Raw genomic sequence first — 21057 nt, 5'->3', positions numbered from 1 at the left:
AAATTAAAATAATTATTTTATTATTATATTTAATTATTTATTTAATTGCATAATTGTAATAATAAAATAATTACTTTATTATCATATTTTATTTCATTTTTATTATCTATATACTTTATTTTAAACAAATATATTAAAATTTAAAAAACAAAAAGCAAAACATTTTGTTTTATTAAATATTTTTCTGCTCTCCACGGATACTATTTTTAACTTCTAAAATTTACTATATAAAATAATTTTCAAAACTAGAAATTAAATATACCAAAAGTAACTTTTATAAATTTATTACAACTAAAAGAAACATATAAGCTCATTCTATTTCACTCATTGAAAAATAACATTTTAATAATGTAACATATGTATTAAAAATTTAAATTAAAAAAATTAAATAAATATAGTTAAATTGTGAGGTTGGTTTGTATGGGATAATAATAAATAAAATAATAATAATAATAATACCACCGTGTTTATTTTACTATTCCCCTTTCCCGTTGTTTTCCTGAGTTTCACAAGATAGATCAGTAACAATAGGAATCTAGAAACAGCTCACAGTGATTTCTCTCAGTGACTCAAAATCTCTGCATAGCTTCCATTGTCACTGCAACCGCACTCACTATCTTGCTTACCCTAATAAGCTATCACCTTTCTCACAATCAACCTCATCTTTCTTTTCTCTTTCTCTCTCTGCATCCCAACAAAAGTTGAAGCAATTGTGTTCAGAGAATGTGAGATTCTTTGGTTCAAAGCTAAACTTCTCATTAGTGTTATTTTTATTATCTTTCACTTCTTTTTGTTATCGACGTTTCACCTTTTTTCTTTCTCTACTGGCTCATCTTTTGGTTGATGTTCTTCTTTCCCAACAAACCCCAACCTTTAAGATTTGGTTTTTCCATCAATGTGTAATGCAAAATCGAAAATTTCCGCAAACCCGTTTCAACTGCGGATCTCAATTTCACGGGACACACCCCATTGCTCGGATTTTCCTGTGATCGAGATCTAGGGTTTCTGCTTTCCCTTTTCAAAACTTTTGATTAAATCAACACTCTCCAGTTCGACTGGTTCCGATTCTTCCTTCATGGGTTCGATTTTCGGCTGATAGGTTCGTAAACAGTTGATTTCAGCTTCTTGGTCGCAATGCTCAAGCAAATCCTCAGCAAGCTTCCTCGGAAGTCGTTGAAACCCGACTCGGACGAGTCGTCTTGGGGTGACTCCGGGCTTTCAGCCGATTCGCCACGCGTTGCCGGTAAAATCCAAAGACCACATGGCGGCAGTTCCACCGCTGCGAAGCGAGCTTCGTCATCGGCGGTGTTTCCGGCGAGCATGGTGTCCGGATTTGAACCTTTGGTGCCGTTTAAGGATGTTGCTAATGCTGAGAAGATGAACCTGTTCGTGAGCAAGTTGAGCCTTTGTTGTGTAACGTTTGATTTCAGTGACCCTAGTAAGAGCGTTGCAGATAAAGATGTGAAAAGAAAGACTTTGGTTGAGCTTGTTGATTTTGTGGCTTGTGGGACAATGAAGTTTAGTGAACCTGCTATCCTTGCTTTGTGTAGAATGTGTGCTTTCAATTTGTTTAGAGTTTTCCCTCCTAATTATAGGACATGTGGTGGTGAAAATGATGATGATGAACCTATGTTTGATCCTGCATGGCCACATTTGCAACTTGTGTATGAATTGCTGCTCAAGTTTATCTCTTCTTCGTGCCTCGATGCGAAGGTGGCGAAAAAGTATATTGATCATTCGTTTATTGCCAGATTGCTTGAGTTGTTTGATTCGGAGGATCCTAGGGAAAGGGATTGCTTGAAGGCAATTCTGCATAGGATTTATGGGAAGTTCATGGTGCATAGACCCTATATTCGGAAATCTATTAACAACATATTTTATCGGTTTGTGTTTGAGACTGAGAAGCACAGTGGGATTGGTGAGTTGTTGGAAATTTTTGGGAGTGTGATTACTGGGTTTGCTTTACCCTTGAAAGAGGAACATAAAATCTTCTTGTGGAGAGTTTTGGTCCCCTTGCACAAGCCGAAATCAATTGCGGTCTACTTTCAGCAATTGTCCTACTGTGTTATGCAGTTTATAGAAAAGGAGCCCAAGTTAGCGAGCATTGTCATAAGGGGCTTGTTGAAATATTGGCCAGCAACAAATAGTCAGAAAGAGGTGATCTTTCTGGGTGAACTGGAAGAAATTTTGGAAGTAATTAACATGGTAGAGTTCCAGAGGATCATGGTTCCTTTGTTTTGGCGGATTGGATGCTGCATAAACAGCTTACACTTTCAGGTAAAATTGTTGTACTGAATTCATTTGGTAAATCCTCATTATTTGCACATTTCTAGTTTTGTGTTAATTTTTAACTTAAAAGAAATAGATCCTTGTTGCATCTTTTGCGTGCTTCTATATTTTTTCTTTCACTTACTGGTTCTGGCAGCTTTTATTTCTATTAACGTACAGTACAATCTTTCTTACAGACTTTAATATCTTTCTTATTTTGTAATATATTTTGAGTATGGAAATGTAGACAAATGCTTGAAAAGCTCAAGCATATTTGTCATGCAATGTGGTCGGATTAGTTCTTTTACTTTTTCTTGGACTTCTTCCTTCTTTTTCCATATTTGAATAAAATGCTTCCGTAGAATTTGTGTCCTAATACCCTCTTTATGAAGCAAATTCTGTGTAAGATTTAATGACATTTAATTAAATATTAATGGTACTGTAAATGGTATTCCAGTTAAATAGCTGTATTTAGTTTCAACGTTGTCTACCCAACAAAGGTTTTCACGTGCTTAAGATTTTGAGAAAACAGTTGTTTGTGAATGTGATGTAAGCTGGTAGCTCAGCTACGGATGTGGAATTATGTTATAGTAGTAATAACTTAGATGGTCGTATTGGAAGTTTAAACTTAGATTTTTCTGAGACACTAGGTCATGTGTCTTTTTATTGATTTTTAAAAGAGGAACTGTACTCGATGATGGAACAACTTGGAGTTGGCTTCATCTCACAAGATTTATGTTTATTTGTGCACATTTATTTTATGTTTTAACAAATGTTCACTGTGGATCGGGAGTGTAAGCATAAAAGATTAATAGGGAGATAGTCTAAATGGGTTTTACTTTGGTGTTAAAAGATAAAACAGAGATCTTGTTTGGACAAGTTTGTGGCTAAGGAAGATATGAAAGCAATTTGTGTTGTCATCCATAGTTAGTTTGAAATTTCTAGTTGGACCTCAAACGTTCATGGGATTGAGGATAAACAACACTTGTCTGTACTGGGCGTTATATTTTCCATAAATTCCTTTCTTTTTTTAAACCCCTGAGGAAATGAAGCTATTTTTGTTCCTTAATGAACTTGTAACTTTTTTGGCGCTTGTTGCCATTAACCAGCTTGTTAATTGCTGAATGATACATTTTTCTGTGTCTATCGAACATTGATTGTTGCAGGTAGCTGAAAGGGCCCTTTTCTTATGGAACAATGATCACATTGTCAACTTGATTGCACATAACCGGCAAGTGATCCTGCCCATCGTCTTTCCAGCTTTAGATAGGAATGTTCAAGGCCATTGGAACCCGGCGGTTGTCAACCTAACTCACAATATTAGAAAGATGTTCTTGGAGATGGATGAAAAGCTCTTCATTTATTGTCATAATCACTTTAAGGAGGAAGAAACAATCTTGACCTCTGCAGCAGAGAAGCGGAAGGAGGCATGGAAACAACTAGAGCATGCCGCCAGTCTCAGGCCTGTTACTGGAAATACTGCAGTGTTAGTGTCCTGACTTGTATTGCATACTGCACATTCTCAATCCTCTTTTCACTTGTCTCATGTTATGGTGGAAAACTATAAGAAATGTGGAATAGCTGGTAATTGGGATTAGCATTTTGTTTTTGAATCCTATGTTCTATGATGCTTCTGGTACCAGATGAAGAAGTGAGAGGGTTTTCATTGGGACTGTGGTACATGACGAGGACCATGCAGTGAATTAACTCATTTTCTGTGTAACTTTATTTCCAGAAGCTTCTGTGTATGTCGTGCTTGTACTTTACATTACAGTCACCAGGCACAAGTCTTCATCCCAAATCAAGGACTCAAGCTCTCCTGTATTAACTATCATGGCCAACAAGCACACCCGAGATTAAGTACTAGCTAGTTAAAATAACAAAAATTGAACAGTTCCGTCCTTGGATTCTGTAATTTTCTTTTTGAAAATGCAAATTGATGGATGGTTACTTTCTCCAGAACAGTCCCGAGTATTTAATTATCCAATTTAGATAATAAATTTTATTATATCCTTAATTAGAAAAATATTTTCGTATTGTTTAAAGAACATAAATGATCTAATAAGATTTAGTGTGTCTGATCTTATATCTTTAGTAAGATTTTGATGCACTTTCAAAAAGGATTCTGTCGTGTAAAATAAACGTAAACCAGTTTTAGACAATTTTTGTTACGGCAGACGGTTGGTACGACACAAAACTACGCATGAAGCACTTGCAAAGACACAAAACTACGCATGAAACACTTGCAAAGACAAACAAAACTACGCATGAAGCAATTGCAAAGCTTGTTGCCTGATAATGAAGTACTTACAAAGCTTGTTGCCTGAAAATGAAGTTTAAAATTGATGCCTCTAACTATGATTCTCTGTTTTAATTGTATCCTGATGTAACAATTTTTCAGTACAATAACAATATGCAAGTACCAGAGTTGGGTACCTTCCTACAAGTTACAGCTATCAATCAGACTGCAATTGGGAATTAGATGATCAAACAAATAATTACAACCAAAGGTAATACACATATGAAATTCCAAAAGTCAATATTTAGTCTTCGGAGATGCCATCATTTACAACTTTATACTTAGTCTCAAAAAGTGTCTGCACTGGTTTTGGAGACAAATTTGCCACATTCATGAACTGTCAAAGGAAAGCAAGATTCACTGTCAGGATCTTCATTGGGCTAATACTCACTTGTTTTTTAATCAGAAGGAGTGGGTTAAAAGAAAGTAAAACAAATAAATGTAAAGAACGTGACAAGTTCATCTTTTGCCTTCGTATATCTCTACCTTCTGCTGTTTATATTTTTCACGTATAGCATTCAGAGGACAGCCTTTGGTATTAAGTTGCAAATCTGCCAGTGCAAGGACAGTAGTTTTAAGTTCTGACACTTTGTAATTCGTATAGTGTTCCATGGTTGAATTCTGAAAGTAGATGCCAAGGTGAGTCTTTAATTTAGATTTATTTACATCCAAACAATAAGGTAAATTTGCAACATCAAATAGTCATATTAAAGTACAGACCCATGGATATTCTGACTGGTTGAGGGTCCATCTGGCTAGTAAAACAGCAGACGCAGCTATCATGGATGGTCGGAACTGCGAGAAGCTGTATTCAACAAGAGTGAGTTCTGCTAAATAATTTGCCAGAAATTCCACTTCAACGTAAGAAACCTGTATAACATGGAAAATTTACAACACAATGGGTTTTGTTTGTTACCCTTCTTTTAAGCATAATAAAAAGTTAAATTGTGGATGTTTAATTGCAACTGCAGTCTACGGTACCTTAAAAGAATATTGTGCTGCTAGGATGAACCTCCTGAAAGCCAGACAAGATGATCATGGCAGTTAAACTTTAACTAAATGACAAACAACGCAAGTACACAACAATAATAACTAAGCCGCCTCCATGGCGCGGGGTCGGCTATGTGAATCAAATGACTTCATGTTCTATTATAAATCATATTTATAGACAAATTATTTATCTCCTGTAAAGTGTTTCTTAATGATTTTTCATATATTTTTGTCTCCGTTTGCTATTGTGATTGAGTCATCCTCCACAAGATATACCTCTTCAATGCTAACCCAACTTTATAATGTTTCATTCTTTACCATATCTTGTTTAGTACATATGCTCATCCAAGCAACATTTTCAATTCTACTACATCGAGTTCATCCTCGTTGGCTTTTACTACCCAAATTTTTGTTACATACATCCAGGGTGTTTTTATTAGAACTCATCACCTTGCATTAAAATTTCCCATTAAGCTTGACTACTGTTTTATTTCTATTTAACAATATCATGTACTTCCAAAGCTTATCTTCACATTTCTAACTTCCCATATATTTTCTCTAAACTCTTCAACCACAAGTATTAGTGTGTTCGAGTCCATTCAATTACTAACGTGAGAGTATAATTGACATGCAACATAGCTAGAAAAGTGAGAAACGTGAAAAGAAAACCCATACTATATCATCTGCTAAATGCATGCTCATGACATCGGCTCTTGAGATATGCTTAGTGAGCATTTGATCGGAATTGCACATATAATACGCACCTGAGAAATGTTTTAGTGGTGGGAACAGATAATTGAAAATGCAACAGATTTAGAACCTCACTCTCCATTTTCAATACCTATCAAGTGCCAACGATTTGTTGTTTTATGTCACTATCAGCCGTAATTAATACAAATTGAAAAGACGAAGGTCACAAAAATACTACCAAGTGTTATACCTCTGCTTTTGAGTACGTATTATCTGTGATGAAGCAAAATTCTTCCACTCGAGGAGCACAAATCTCTTCATACTTTCTTGAAAAGCCATGAAAAAAATAACACGACAAGCAATTTAGAATTTCCTCATAACTTCCGAAAAATTTGAGATCATATCTTATATTATCGGTTGTCCCAGTCAGATTCACCAACAGCATTCAAGATCAACATCGTCTAGAATAAATTATAATACAGTAATTTTACTACATTCAAACTCTCCACTGCAATGTAAAAATAGCAAAGTAAAGCAAGACAAATGGCACCTCTTTCCAAAATGATTATAATCCCAGCGAGAATCACATACCAAATATCGATTTTTTTTCTTAGAGCCCAAATACATAATAAACCGCACTCTAGAGTTCTACCTTTCCAATTGGGACTCAAGGCAAGGCTCTATATACCTCACTATAATTCTATATTTTCATTGTAGGACTCAATCCCAGCACAAGCACACCTTACACATTCGCTGTGATTTGCAGATTTATTAACGAAAATCCAACCACAATTTACATACAACCTTGTTAACATTATCAGAGAATAACAAGAATAAAATTTAGACCATGTGAAACCTGTTAATGAAAAAACAAATAAAATTCAAAGATATACAAATAAGTAATAATCATTAACTCATCGTCACACTGAATTGAGGATGTAAAGTATATTGCGAAGCCAAACTCATTATAAAGTGTCTCAGTATTAAGAGTTCCTAGTTCAGCGAAGCATAAAAAAGATTAAATAAGAGCACGTAGCACTTTCATATTACTTAATCAGGTCCAACTGGACATTTATAAAGTATTGTACTTACGATGCAATCAGCATGCAAGTAACACCCAGCAACTGTAGTCCTTGTTTCTCAATCAAACTTTGAGAAAGAAACCGATCAATGAGATTCACAGTAAGGTAAAGAGTATCTGGAACTAGCTTATATTCCTCAGAAACCTGAAAAGAGGATATAACAAAGCTTCAGCTATAACCCATTCAGCAGCCAAAGATTCACGCAACTCAGCTAACAGCATTTATCACGGATAATTAATAAGATATAAAATTTCAGCTCTTCTCTGTATATTCAACTGTTTCCATTGAAAGATTTCCATGAGAATGCATTAGCAATTTTTTTATGTTCATAATTGCCAAAGGCACGGTGATAAATTGATAATGCTTGAGATGACATTGAAGTTGAGTGCAGAAATGTAACACCAGGTTATAAAACTATTACATGTATAAGAAAAGGAAATTTGGGTTATAAATTTGAGGTTAACTGAAAAACTAACACGGTTGAAGAGTGTTGAAAAGTTTAACTGTGAAGGAAAAAAACATAGGTTGGTACTGTTTGATTATTTTAAAAGCTTCTCTGCAACAAACTAGAGGCACAATTAAAGAAGTTCAGCCGTCAAAATTATACAAAGACCAAACATTACATTCAGGCAGTTGAGCAACACAAACAGAAATTTGCAACAAGTGACAACAAGAGAAAAGAGCTAAAGTTTTCAAGTAGTAAATATTTAAAAAGTGCTACTAGACTAACCTCCACAAGCCAATCAATCAGAATTGCGCGCATGCTTGGAGTGATGTCTTTCTGCAGCTCGCCCATGTAATTGGTTAGTCTCCTTTCAAACTGGAAATATTTAACCAAAATTTATTATCAATTTTTTACAGTGAAACTTATCCAGTTTTTCCGAAGTTCCATATAGTCTATATTGTTAAGAATATAAGCCGCGGCGGTCACTGGTGAAATAGAAGAAAAACAGAGATGACAAAGAGAAGCTATTTACAATGTCACCACTAAACTAGGAGAAACAATCCAAAGGCATGTCTACACACTAACCTCTCTGACACATATATTATTGTATATATCAGGGGCATATGAACTCCAAACTTGAGGATCCTTTAACTCAACTGAATCAATGTCCACAATGCCCAAACCATCCGAATGCTTTAGTTTCTCTGAAATCATATCAATATCTGCATAATCCAATCAACTTACAATTAATGAAATCACGAATTTATGGAAAGCTAACTTGCATGTTATCTTATAAAAATTTTAATGAGGGCAATCACATAAATTGTAACTCTTCAGAACTTGAAGTTCCTTCTATAGAGTTTAATTTTTTTATGGTGTCTGTGTATAAAATTTTTACGATGTCAACCAATTAAAAAATACACTAGGTATGACGCTTAAAGTAGTCGTTACAATAGTCAACAATATAGCCATGCATGACAGTCTATGAGTGAATGCCATTTATATTCAAATTAAATCCATATTATAAGCATAAAATACATAAATAGCCGTCAGGTAAAGTGATGAATAGCTTCTATATTAAGGCCTGTAATCAGATAGCATTCAGTGCTTCTAGGTAATAATAGATATGGTGGAATATTTAAGATGATACTTTAGTAGATTGCAAAAAAAGTTATAGATGAGAGTAACAATTAAAAATGAAGACATACAGAAGAAAAGTCTAGAAACTGTTACAAGAAACAGTTACCTCATTCCAACAAGACAAGTACCATTATAAATGTCAATTTTACAATCATTATCTCATAAATCAGTTAACTATAGTCTAATGCAGCAGAAATGCATACAAGCAGTGACACGAAATTATAGAAAAAAACCTTTGTTCGGAGAGCTAAGGAGTTCATCAGACTGCATAGAGTCCCGCATTGTAAGCTGGGGACCATCTATGACAGACATAGAAGGTGGCACTAGCTCTCTGTCTTCCAGCCTTTCAGCACCAACAGGTTCATGTGACTGTACCATCGATATTGCTGATAAATCTTTTGCTGACTTTGCTCTAACATCTTGAGTTGACCAAACTTGTATGGAGACATTGGAAGTTCCCATTGTGTTTCGCTTCTTATAACCTCCTCTTGTCTATATAGTGTCAGGCAACTCAAAATTAACCTTCCCAAGAGTTTATTTTTTTATAATCTAGTGATTCTTAAATTCATACAATCCCCGCTGAGCTATTTGTTTTTATAAGAATCAAAGTGTTGGAACATTACAATTTCAAAACTATCACATGCACAATTAATAGTTTCAAATAGAAGAACTGGAGCATTACAAATTCAAAACTATCTTGTGCACAATCAATAGTTATAAAAATCGCAGTTTCAACCGCAACCATTGTGGTTACAAGTATTGTGGTATGAAATTATTATATTTTTTAGATCCATGAATACAGTCCACAAATATCTGAAGGGTTCACTTCAAACTAATCTGACCTAGTCAGAAGTAAATAGAATATTTCTAATAAATATTCTAATGACTATTTTCGACAAGGATAAAACTCAAAAGCATTAGACCATGGGTGAATGCAGAAAATAATCACATAGTTATTCCACTTACTTGCACCTTTTCTTTATAAAGTTGGATATTTGTTTTAAGATAGGTATAGTTTTCCTCTTCACCAGATGCTTCCCATGCCCTTTAAAATATCTCACATTATCCATTCACTCAACCACCAAGAGATAAGAGTAGAAAAATCAAACTTTGAGTCTTTATTTATTTATTTATTTAAAAAAAAAAAGAGTGGCAGTTGGGCCCAGCTGTGGTTTTAATGCTGCCAATTATGCACGCTTCAGAGTTCATGTGATTTGAATTTATGTTGCAATGGATGACTTTGCACGATTGTAGAAGTCGATGTGAATTAGGATAAAAAAAGAAAAACAGTGGATCATAGGTTTTAAAAATACGATCAGGGACTGCGAACAATGCCAAGGCTTTTAGGGTGTATGCCGCCTCAACTGTGACCACACAAAACAAAATTGCAACTCCAAAACCACAATTCAATATACCTGAAAACTGGGCACAGCGCACTTATTGAGCTGCGGTTTTCTGTATTCATTGGTTACATCTGTCAGCGCTGCTCTGCTGCTCTTTTCCACCCTTCGCTGTTTCTTAAAGCATGGTCTTGAAGAGGCAGAGACCTCTCTCAAAGCTCTCGCCATTGCTCGCGTCACTCGAACACTGTCTCTCACACCGATTACAGCATTCTCTCTATCCATCTTTCATGCCTCGAAGATTAACACCAGCCTGAAAAATCAACCACAATCAAATCACCGTAACAAACATCAAAATAAGCCAATAATTTAAACAAAAAAAAAAGAAACAGAACAACAGATGTTGGTAAACCTGGTGAAAAGCCTAGCTCTAATCTATTACTAGAAATTTAGGCGGCGGAGTGTGATGATTCTATATGCGAGTGAAAATTGCGTGGAATTTGAAATGATAGGTTAAATTGTAACAAAGAGACGCAGCGATGGCAATGGTGGTTAGATCTGTGCATGAGAATAGTGAGAAACAGTGGTGGACTGGAGAAGAGTGAAAGAAGGTTCTGGAAGAAGTTTGTTACAGAATTGGAAGCTATGCTTACTCTACTCTCATGAGATTGAAAGATGGAGAGAGTGAGAGAGAAAGCAGGAAATTGAAAAGAGAGTGAGAGAGGGAGATAATAACATTAGAGTAGTAATAAAAGCAGAGCGTCAGTGAGAGCGGGAGTCACAAACACAGTACAAACTCTGCAAACTCTTAAGACCTACAGTATCATTTAATTAGATTTTCTAGAGTGACTTCCAAGTACCACATTGACTAAAATAAAAAACTTATAAATGAAAATTCTAATATATATTATAAAGTTTACATAGAAATAAATGAGATATGATATAAATAAAATGTATCTTATGATTTTGTTATTATATTGACCATTTATAAATATTTAAAATTTAAAATTATTCAAATATGTTTTTTTTGTTAAGAGTTTTTTTTATAATTTTATTAAGTGATATTCCTAAAAAATATATACAATTTGATTGATTTTTTTTTCAATAATAACTAATATTTGTTAATTTATTGATTTATTATTATTTTTCAATAATTTTCAAACAAAATTATATTATAGTGTTCCATAGAGTTATTTTAATATTTTTTTTGTCATAATATTTAATTTTTAGAAGTTTACTTAGGTTATTTAGAATTTGTTCTATCCATGTAAGTAGGTTTAGCTTTATAATAGTCATAAAATTTTCATTTAAAAAATTATACTTAAAATTTATCTTATTCTTTTAATCACATTTTTTTCGTTTTCTTTTTACATTATTATAGTATGTGGAGAATTTTTCATCGGTAAGAATTTTAGTCGTGTTTATATATATATATGGTATAAGTTGAGAAATTCAATTGAATTGATGATTAAGATTTAAAAAAAAAAATAAGGTTTCCTCTTTTTATGTACACTACAAAAATATTTTCTTATAAAAAAGTACCAGTCTTTGTCACTTTATTCATGACATAGATATTGTCTTTCCTTATAAAACATGCTAATTATGTAACTTTTTTGGTCATATTAATAATGTATTTCCACTTTTAGAAAATGAATGAAAATGTATTAATTTGAACAAATTTTACATAAAATAAATAAAATGTCCAATTTTTAGATTATTTTCCTTGTTCTCAAATTGAATACCCATTAAGCAACATGATACATTTTGTTTATTTATATCCATTTTTGTCAATTGAATAGGTGGAATAAGGAAAGTAAATTATTTATACTACAGAAGAAAAAAAAAATTAATAAGATTAACTCAAATATAGTTGTAATTGTTTAAATATTTAAGGAATGAATTATTATATTAACTAAAACTCACCTGCATGTACTTAAATTGGAGATAACAAATCAGTAAACTAGAAAATAACTGTTTTTTTTTAATTTACCGTGTTTTTGATTAAAATATATAATAGTAACCAAGCAAGTAAGTTACAAAAAAAATCATTAAAGCTTTATCTCTATATAAGTCTTAATTTAATCTTTTTGGATTTAATGCATATGTCACTGTTAAGATATTTTTGAATTTTTATTTTAATATAACGATATTATAAGATATTTAATGTGATTAATGTATAAGTTATTTATTTGTGAAAGATATATTTTTTAATAGAAACTTAATTTTCTATTTTATAGTCTTGAGTTTTATTTTAAGTATCAAATTTTAAATTTTATATTATTTTTAATTATTATAATATGCTTCAATAATAATTTCAAGATTAAATATACTTATAGTTCTTAAATTTTGATGTAAAATTAAAATTTATTTATGTACGTTTAATACATATAGTTTTTAAATTTTAAAATGAATAAAAACAATATTTAATCTAACTATATTAAATTTATTTAATCTAACTATATATTTATCATTTTCTAATTTAAATATCAGTTTAAATTTTTACTTAATATTTAAATATCAGTATAAATTATTACTTAATATTTAAAAATAAATAAATATTATTATATTAAGATACTTATATTTATTTATTTGTAAAAAAAATTTAACAATAAAAATATATCAAAGTTTAATAAGAGATGAACTTCAAATTCACATCTAAGTTTAAAAATTATAAATATATTTGACATTTAATTTTATAATAGAAAATATATTCGTATAGTAAGGAAGTTTATGGATTCAAAATCTAAACTCTCTACGAAATTATTGATATCGTTATACAGTGTACTTTAAAATATATTAAATTCAATAAATATATTAAGAAAACTAGTATATTCTAAAATATCACAATAAGCAGATATATCTTAGAAACAAGGTAGAAAGATAAAGAAAATTAAAAAAAAATCTAAATTCTATCAAATCCAGTAAATAAAATTTTAAATTAATTTTAATGTACAAAATCAAATATTGTGGTTTTATACTAACCATAGATAATTTTATAATGATCACCTTTTAGTAAACTTGAAGAAGCAGAAATTGTGGTAAAATAATAAGCTGGAATTTTGAAGTCTAATAAGAAATGGTCAAATCAACACATCAAGAGAGATGTGAAGCAAGTGCAGATTTTTTTGATAGTGAAGAGAATGGTTTAACTACTATCTTTTATAATGACAATTTATTCAAGTGTTGTTGCGTGTGTGCAAAACCATCTTCTCCTTCTAAACAAACAAAGTAATTTTTATTGACCAATCTCAAAACCATTGACTAATTAGAAGTCGGTGAGATCTGAATTCAAAACTCACTTACTAACTGAGTACTGTTCTTAGCTTAAAAATTCAAAACTCACTTCCCCGTAAATTAACCCCAGTTGCATCAATAACTAATACATTAACTTACCATCACAAATAAATTATCTTTTATAGATATTATATTCTTTTTACAATCTTTAACTTTTTACTATTATTAATGTCAATCTCCACATATTTGAAATATTCTCTATTTTAAAAAAATTATTTATCGTAAGAAGTAAATTTTAAATCTAATTTAACCTTGTAAAACATTTCCAACGCATCTTCTCGCGTCGATGTATAAACATCATCTCGAAAGTGAGACTAGATATTAATAGATGGTCTGATAGCAGCCTAATAGGGGATGAAACAATATGTCCAGCAAACAACAAATATCATTAGGATACACTCTAACAATGGTTCTGATACCATGTTAAGAAATGAACTTTAAATCTAACTCAACTCCTACAAAACCGGCTTGTAATATGAGATTTGCACTCACTTATATATTATAAATTGGTCTTATCTCGAAATGAAAAAAATTTATATCGGATAATTTTTCAAACAATGTCCACCAATTTAATAAAAGGACCACATCAATGAAATAAAATGATACTAAAATAAGAAAAGAAATTAAAAAAAGTGAGATTGAATATAAGGAGAAACATGTATTAAAGGAGTTTTTAGTATTTAGTTGGGAGAGTTAAAGTAATGTAATTGAGATTTGGGTATTAAATGTTGGGTCGTGCAATTATTGAAGTGTGAAAGCAGTGAGAAGGAGATTGGAAAAAGGGTGGATTCAACTACCCCAACTGTGCAGCAATAGATTTAGTTTAAAATTGTTGGAATAATAAGAGAAGTATATGATAATATGACCCACAGCACTGTGGGAGTCTCCTTCATTCCCCGCTCCCCTTATGTCCTATATGGATTTCTCAACCCTCCAACCATAAACAATCTCATATGCTTATTGTCCACCACCCCCTCAACTTCAGGGCCATCTCCTCCTTATCATTGACTTCTCTCCTTTTTCTTTAATCATATCTTAACACTCTAATTACATCTTAATCATCACTTCATTATACCAATTTATTTCACAAGACTTTTTTTTATCGATAACGGTTCCAAATATCACATAAGGTCAATTTCAGATTAGCTGGAGCAATGTTCATCTTATAAATCGGTTCCTGAAAATAAGTTAAACTCAAATTTATTTACTAGTATTGTATTAGAATTTAAAATAATGAGATTTGATAAATCTATCGTGTTACCTATTGTTAAATTATTTTTATAATCATTTTATCTCATATTCTTGATATATATTTCTGATAAAAAATCAAAATATAAATTTATGATCACATTAATTAAATATGGAAAAATTAAACATTATAAAAAATAAAACTCAAATTTATTTTTGTAAAATTTAAAATTAGAAATAGTGTTAATCTTTTATATATATATATAAATTAAGTTAATATTTCATTAATATTATTTTTCTTTAGTAATCATTTCTTAAAATATTTATTCATTCATAGTACAAATCTATCACCAATCAACAAAAAAATTGTTAATAATAAGTATGAACTCTCCCTCTATATTTTTCTCAAATCTCTTAAGTTTAATCTTATGTTTTTTAAAATCTTAATTATTGTTTCATCTCCCCAATTTTGAAATGTACACTTCTTTTTATGTTTCAAGTTCTATCTAAACCACCTTTGTCCATATGTAAAACCTATCCAAACTACTTGGAGGACAAAAATTGGTGTACTTCAAAATGAATGAAAATTAAAAAAAAAAATACACTTTTTTATACACATTTAAGCACATGATACATATACATACACAAAAAGGTAATTTGAAGCATTGAAATGCTAAGGTCCCCTATAAGATACATGATTCCCTATGTGCAAAGGAAAGCATTGGCAGGTTGTGTGTGTTTTAGAGAAAAGGTACAAATGCATATCCCTACACAACAAAAGCCCAAGAATTTGAGGGTACCCACTTTTTTGGCTCTCTATGGTTGTTGAGTACAACCAATTTTGGATCTTTTATTTCTCTCTTTCTACACTCAACATTTAAATTTCAAAACCAACCATCAAATTTGGGAGTTTCAACTATACCCTCTACAACACTACAACTATCTTTCCAAAGAAAAGACTATACTTTCCCTTCTTTTCACTTACCATGTCATGTGAATGTTGTTGCACTTTCTCTTCAATAATTCAATCCCTAAATTCAAATACGATTTGACGTCTTTTTCTTATTTCTAAATACTATAAAATTTAGATCTCGTTTTCAAAAAAAGTTGTTAGATTTCGTTATAATCTTATTAAAAGTATTACTATTTAAGTATCTTATATCACTTGTGGTCTTAAAATGGCACCGACATTCAATCTTTATATGCATGAGATTTCATTACTAAATAATAACTATACAAATTGCTTAAAAAAATGAACTTTGGATAGGAAATCCATAACTTAAAAAAAATAAAAATTGAAACTTTAGTATTTTATACGCAACCCATTAAAGTATCTAATTTTATTATGATTTAGGTTTTAAAAAAAGTTGCAAAAAAGTGAAGCTTACGATTGTTTATATTAGTTTGACAATTAATTAAACTCAAATTCCATCTACACTAAAAAAAGTTTATTATTCAAAGGTACCATATAACCATCTAAATTTAGTATTTTATCCTATGCAACAAATTTTTTTTAAAAATGTTATATATATTAACACTTTCCATAATGAATGGAAAATTAGTGATTGAGAATGATGTGACACGTTTTGTGCTTGTGGCAAGTCTTTTGAAGATGTTGAAAAAGAAAGAAGAAGATTGTAATTGAAGAGAAACCAAGTTTCAAAGTTTGGCAAAGACACAAAGAAAAATAAATAACAATGTTGTTGGATACCATTTAGTAGAAGTCTCTGCTTTGACCATGTGTTGTCACTATTTACTATAGTTTCCTTTATACTCCACTTAACACTATCAAGGAAATGTTTCACAAAAGCTTATAATATAAAAATAAATATTCTTTTCACAAATTAAAATTAGTTTATGCCTATTTTAAAAAATTAATTTTGGATAAACTAATTGATGAATGTCTTATTACATATTGGGAAAAACAAATAGTATTTTACAAATTCAACAAAAATGAGAAAGGCGATATGACAGAAATAAAATACAGTAATCAAGATTGTAATTTAAAGATAAGAATAGATAATTGATAATTGATAATAATAACTTTGAATGACTTTTTCTCACAAAATAATACATTTCATCCAAATATGAATAAAAACTAATTAAAAAATCAACAAAATTCCTAAACTCATTGACTAATGAGGTTTATCCAACAAGTTATCTAATAAACAAATTCACAACGCAAACATCTTTTTTTTTTCTTCAGTAAGTCTTCGTTACCTGCAAACAAAATATACAACACACAAGTAGTAAAAATCAAATTTAAGGTAATTTAAAAAATAAAAAATTATTTATATAAAGATTTTAATTTATTAAAATACAAATATCTTATTATCCACATACTTGAAAATCTTCTTGGGATATCAAATTCCAATCCGTTGAAAACACTAATAATATAAAAAATAAACGAGTAATAACAAATTTTATAACTAATTCAACCAATCTCAATGAAAAATTAATATCATTTTCGAATAAGAAATAGGAACTCTAACTTTATTCATCCGTTGATTAATTTGCCTATAACTTCAAAATAAATGTTTATTTATTACTAATTAAACGTTCACTAAGCTCCATTAATCAAATAATCAAGCAACAAACACACACTATCACAATATTTGATCTTCTAAAATATGAAGGCATCACCATCTAAAATAATATTACACACTAAAAAGAAAATACAATCTACAAAACACTAATATAACATCATATGCTTTTTTTTTTTTTTACGATTTCAACGTTAGTGTTATTGTTGGAGGTAATTTAATGTTTCTTGATAATATGACGTTAATACGTTTTTAGATGTTAAAAATAAAAATAAAATTAGGTTGAATTTTTTTTTTCACTTGTGCCGTTGATAAAATGGTGAATTGAGTCAAACTTTTGAAAATGTGCAACTTTAATGATCTGGTTTATTTAACCGTAATCTCATTTACCCATCAGTCTATGAGAATAAAAGAAGTGTAAAAGTAAAGTATTTATTGAGAATAGACAAAGTAACAGGAAATTTAAAAAACAAATCATTATAAGAAAACCGAACTTCATTAAAAATGACATGAACGAAGAATATTCCGAAATACATATTCTTGAGAAAGAAAATCTAATTTGTGACTATTGTAAGGGCGAAGAAAATGAAAATAGGCACAACAAAATACTTAAAAAAAAGAAATAATTAGGAATAAGATGATATACAAAAGAGTGTATGGAACCTGAAATTGGAGGGTAAGCGATTAATTAAGTAAACTGCTACTTGAAAGGCAAAGTTCCACAATTTTTAAGGATAATAGAGCATGATGCAATAAAATCCTTTTATGTAAAAGAATCTAAAATTTTCAAAGATAAAGAATAAAATCCAAAAGAAGAAAAAAATTAAGTCAAACCTACAAGAGTGTTCAATTTGTATAAGAATTTGATTGAAAAAGATAGAAAGAATTCACAAAAGTTGTTAAAGAACTTTGTATAGATGACTTTTTATTCTTTAAATATAAATTTTAATTGTTTGTCAATAATTGACTTTTTTTTAAAATGTTCCTCATAATTTAAAAAAGTCCTTGACCATTAATATTTGTAATCATATAAATTGTCTCCAAACAAAAAATACACAAATTAAACAAATGTTCTTCAACAAATTACCTTAACCACCTATAGAGGTTCTTCCCAAATTTTAAAGACACATCTAAATAACAATTTTTTTATTTGAATTTCAGTAATTGCAACAATAAAATTCAAATCAGGATATATGTTTGCTGGTATGATCCTTGCATCGAAATTGCAACAAAACCAGCGATGAAAAATTTCACCATATTGGACAAATAAATCTACTTCACACAAAATAAGTTTCTTCAAAGTGTAAATTAAAACTAATCACAAAAATCAATAAATTATAAATCCAAGAATTGATACCACTCTGTATTCAAAATCTTAAATCAATGAATTAATAGATTTTTCACTTTTATATATTGCTCTCCTTTTTTATTTTTATTGGATTTAATCTCACACTTAAGTTTTTAACAAACATTTCATTTTAAAACAAAATACATTAATCATCTCTATCACCTGATTAGATCTTTACTTAAGAATGATATTCTAGGATCAAATTGTATTTGATGTAAAAATATAATTATAAGAAAAATAGTTTACTCTAAAAAGAATATGTTATTATGAAAAGAAAGGAACTGCAACGAAGAATCTCAATTAATTTTTTATCTCTCACAATGCCCACTAAAGATTGTTTTCATTGTTTGATTTTTTGTTACAATTTTATGCATTTATTTATATTAGAATATATGCAACACTAAAAATTGACAAAGAGCAAATAAGTAAGAATATAACTTACATGTTGGCAAAAACATTAACTATTAACTATTAGTAGTGCTCAACTTTAGTTGGCTGGAAAGAGTAATAAATAAAAGAAAGTTGTTGTATTGGTTAACGTATCATATTGACATAAATGTTCAAGTGAGAGAATATTGTAAAAAATCAGCAGCCTACCTTACAACTATTTTAGTATTGAGAGAAATAAAAGGAAACAATATAAACAGGAACAAGTAGTAAAATAACAGAAAGAAGCAAAAATCAAATTTTACATTTAAACATTATCCATTTACTTTATAAATTACTCAATATCAACAAGTGTAAAACAAAGAGAGAACGTTAATGAGAAAAAAAAAATTGTTTCCGGTCCTTAATATTAGAGAGTTTAAAAGAGATCAATAATTCCTTTATAAGACATTTTTTAAATTCTATGAAGGGTTCAATTCTATTTTTCTTGTTTGTTCTTATTAAATATTATGAATTTTGTATTTCTATCAATAGATAATAGGAAGAAAGTTTTATAATTATTTAATAATAAGGGAAAATTTGATACATTGGTAATATTGTTTTGAAAATTCAACAAAATAAAATGAATTAATTACTTTTATTAGTTTGTATGATTATATTAGAAGAGTATTATATTAAGTGTATTATATGTTTATAGGTGATTTTAATATCACATAATAGAGAGAAAGAATTGCATTCCACCTTGATTATAAGTTGTTTTTTTTTTAATTAAGTGATAAATGTTGCATCTACCAATTGATATTAAGGTAAAAATCCCTATTTTGTAAACGTGTGTTTATACATTCACCTTAATGATCATAAATCCTGTTATAAGAGTTTATGAAGAAGCTCATTGTTCTCATTTGACTCAATAAATTTTACATAAATTTTTGAAGGACTTATCTCCTTTCTCATGTCCCTCCAACTTGTCTTAAATGGTTGAAAGATGATAAAAAAAATTAAATATGTTTCTAGTTTAATTGAAATTCTTCTATCTCTTATATATATATATATATATAAAATTTAGATTCTAAATTTTAAAAATAAATAAATATAATTATTTTAATATGAGATATTAGTTTTTTTTTTGTGTTAAACAATATTTTAAATTTACATTTGAACTGTGATGTGTCAAATGGTGTAAATATTTCAAACATCAATCTACAGTACTGCTTGACACTTAAAATATAACGCAATTAGGTAAAAAAAACTATATTTAAATATTTTTAAAGTTTGAAAACAAAAAATATGAAATAAGAACAAATTTTAATTTTGCATTAAGGTTTAAAAATTATAGTATTATTCATATATTTTGTAACTTCCATCAATGCTATAGTTTATCTCCTCTTTTTTTCCTCTAACGATTAGTGTCGAAAACTTTGACTGCACAATGAAGTAATAGGATTTATTTTTTGTGTCTTATTAATTTTCTTTGATAATGTTTGTTTCTTTGATAAATATTATTACTGCTTATCCATCCGTGTCTACCATCTGTCTGTGTCCACTATTCTAACTATAAAAACAATGATGTGTCATCTTATTCAATGGCATTATCAAGCATATTAGCACACTTGTCGGTGCACCATTTTTGCAATTAAATTCAAGGCAATTCACTCTGTCAGTGTTAACAAATTTATTTAGTGGCAGAATAATCTTTCAAGGATCACGAGTTTCTACTGTGTCACGAATAATTGAACTCTTAAGGGACTAGTTTAGTGTTCTCTACTATGATTTGTAAAAGGAAATTTCAAATACCATCAAATTCTAAAATTTCATTGAGCAAAAAGACCTGCAGAGGAGAAATAAGAATTGAAATTATCTAAACATACTTAGCTCGCTACTCGGATGAAGATCTAGCTCACTGTAGCCACGAGAAAGCTGCTGCGGTAAAGGAATTCCTTCAGCAATTTGTGTGAAGAAAAAGAATACATTACGTTTGGGAATTACACATCAAAGATCATATGCCATTTGCAATCTAATTGAGCTTCTTACTTAGATAAGACA

The 21057-nt window shown here is 29.9% G+C and overlaps 2 protein-coding genes across 3 annotated transcripts; one reads left to right on the top strand and one right to left on the bottom strand.

Moving 5' to 3' along the window:
- Positions 1-511: 511 nt before the first annotated feature.
- On the top strand, positions 512-4230 carry LOC124827899 (serine/threonine protein phosphatase 2A 57 kDa regulatory subunit B' kappa isoform-like). Its single transcript, XM_047301073.2, has 2 exons — positions 512-2277; positions 3435-4230. Exons 1-2 carry the CDS (start codon positions 1135-1137, stop codon positions 3765-3767), a joined length of 1476 nt encoding a protein of 491 aa, XP_047157029.1. The 5' UTR covers positions 512-1134; the 3' UTR covers positions 3768-4230.
- A 288-nt stretch (positions 4231-4518) lies between these two features.
- Positions 4519-11047, bottom strand: LOC124827900 (cyclin-A2-2-like). 2 transcript variants are annotated; one of them, XM_088100587.1, is made up of 12 exons: positions 10667-11047; positions 10330-10567; positions 9148-9406; positions 8360-8496; positions 8060-8110; positions 7340-7473; positions 6498-6573; positions 6322-6398; positions 5549-5582; positions 5288-5437; positions 5054-5188; positions 4519-4904 (listed from the first exon to the last, which is right to left on the bottom strand). In XM_088100587.1, the coding sequence occupies exons 2-12, from the start codon at positions 10537-10539 to the stop codon at positions 4812-4814; spliced, it is 1356 nt and encodes a 451-aa protein (XP_087956713.1). In that variant the 5' UTR covers positions 10540-10567; positions 10667-11047; the 3' UTR covers positions 4519-4811. The 2 variants fall into 2 exon arrangements, with proteins under 2 accessions (XP_087956713.1, XP_047157031.1); XM_047301075.2 differs by having other exon boundaries at positions 8060-8149; positions 10667-11046.
- Between the last annotated feature and the right edge of the window lie 10010 nt (positions 11048-21057).

This window comes from Vigna umbellata, chromosome 1 (genome assembly GCF_029865625.1).
Source record: "Vigna umbellata cultivar VRB3 chromosome 1, Vumbellata_1.0, whole genome shotgun sequence".
NCBI lineage: Eukaryota > Viridiplantae > Streptophyta > Magnoliopsida > Fabales > Fabaceae > Vigna > Vigna umbellata.
This window is presented reverse-complemented; position numbering and strand designations above follow the sequence as displayed.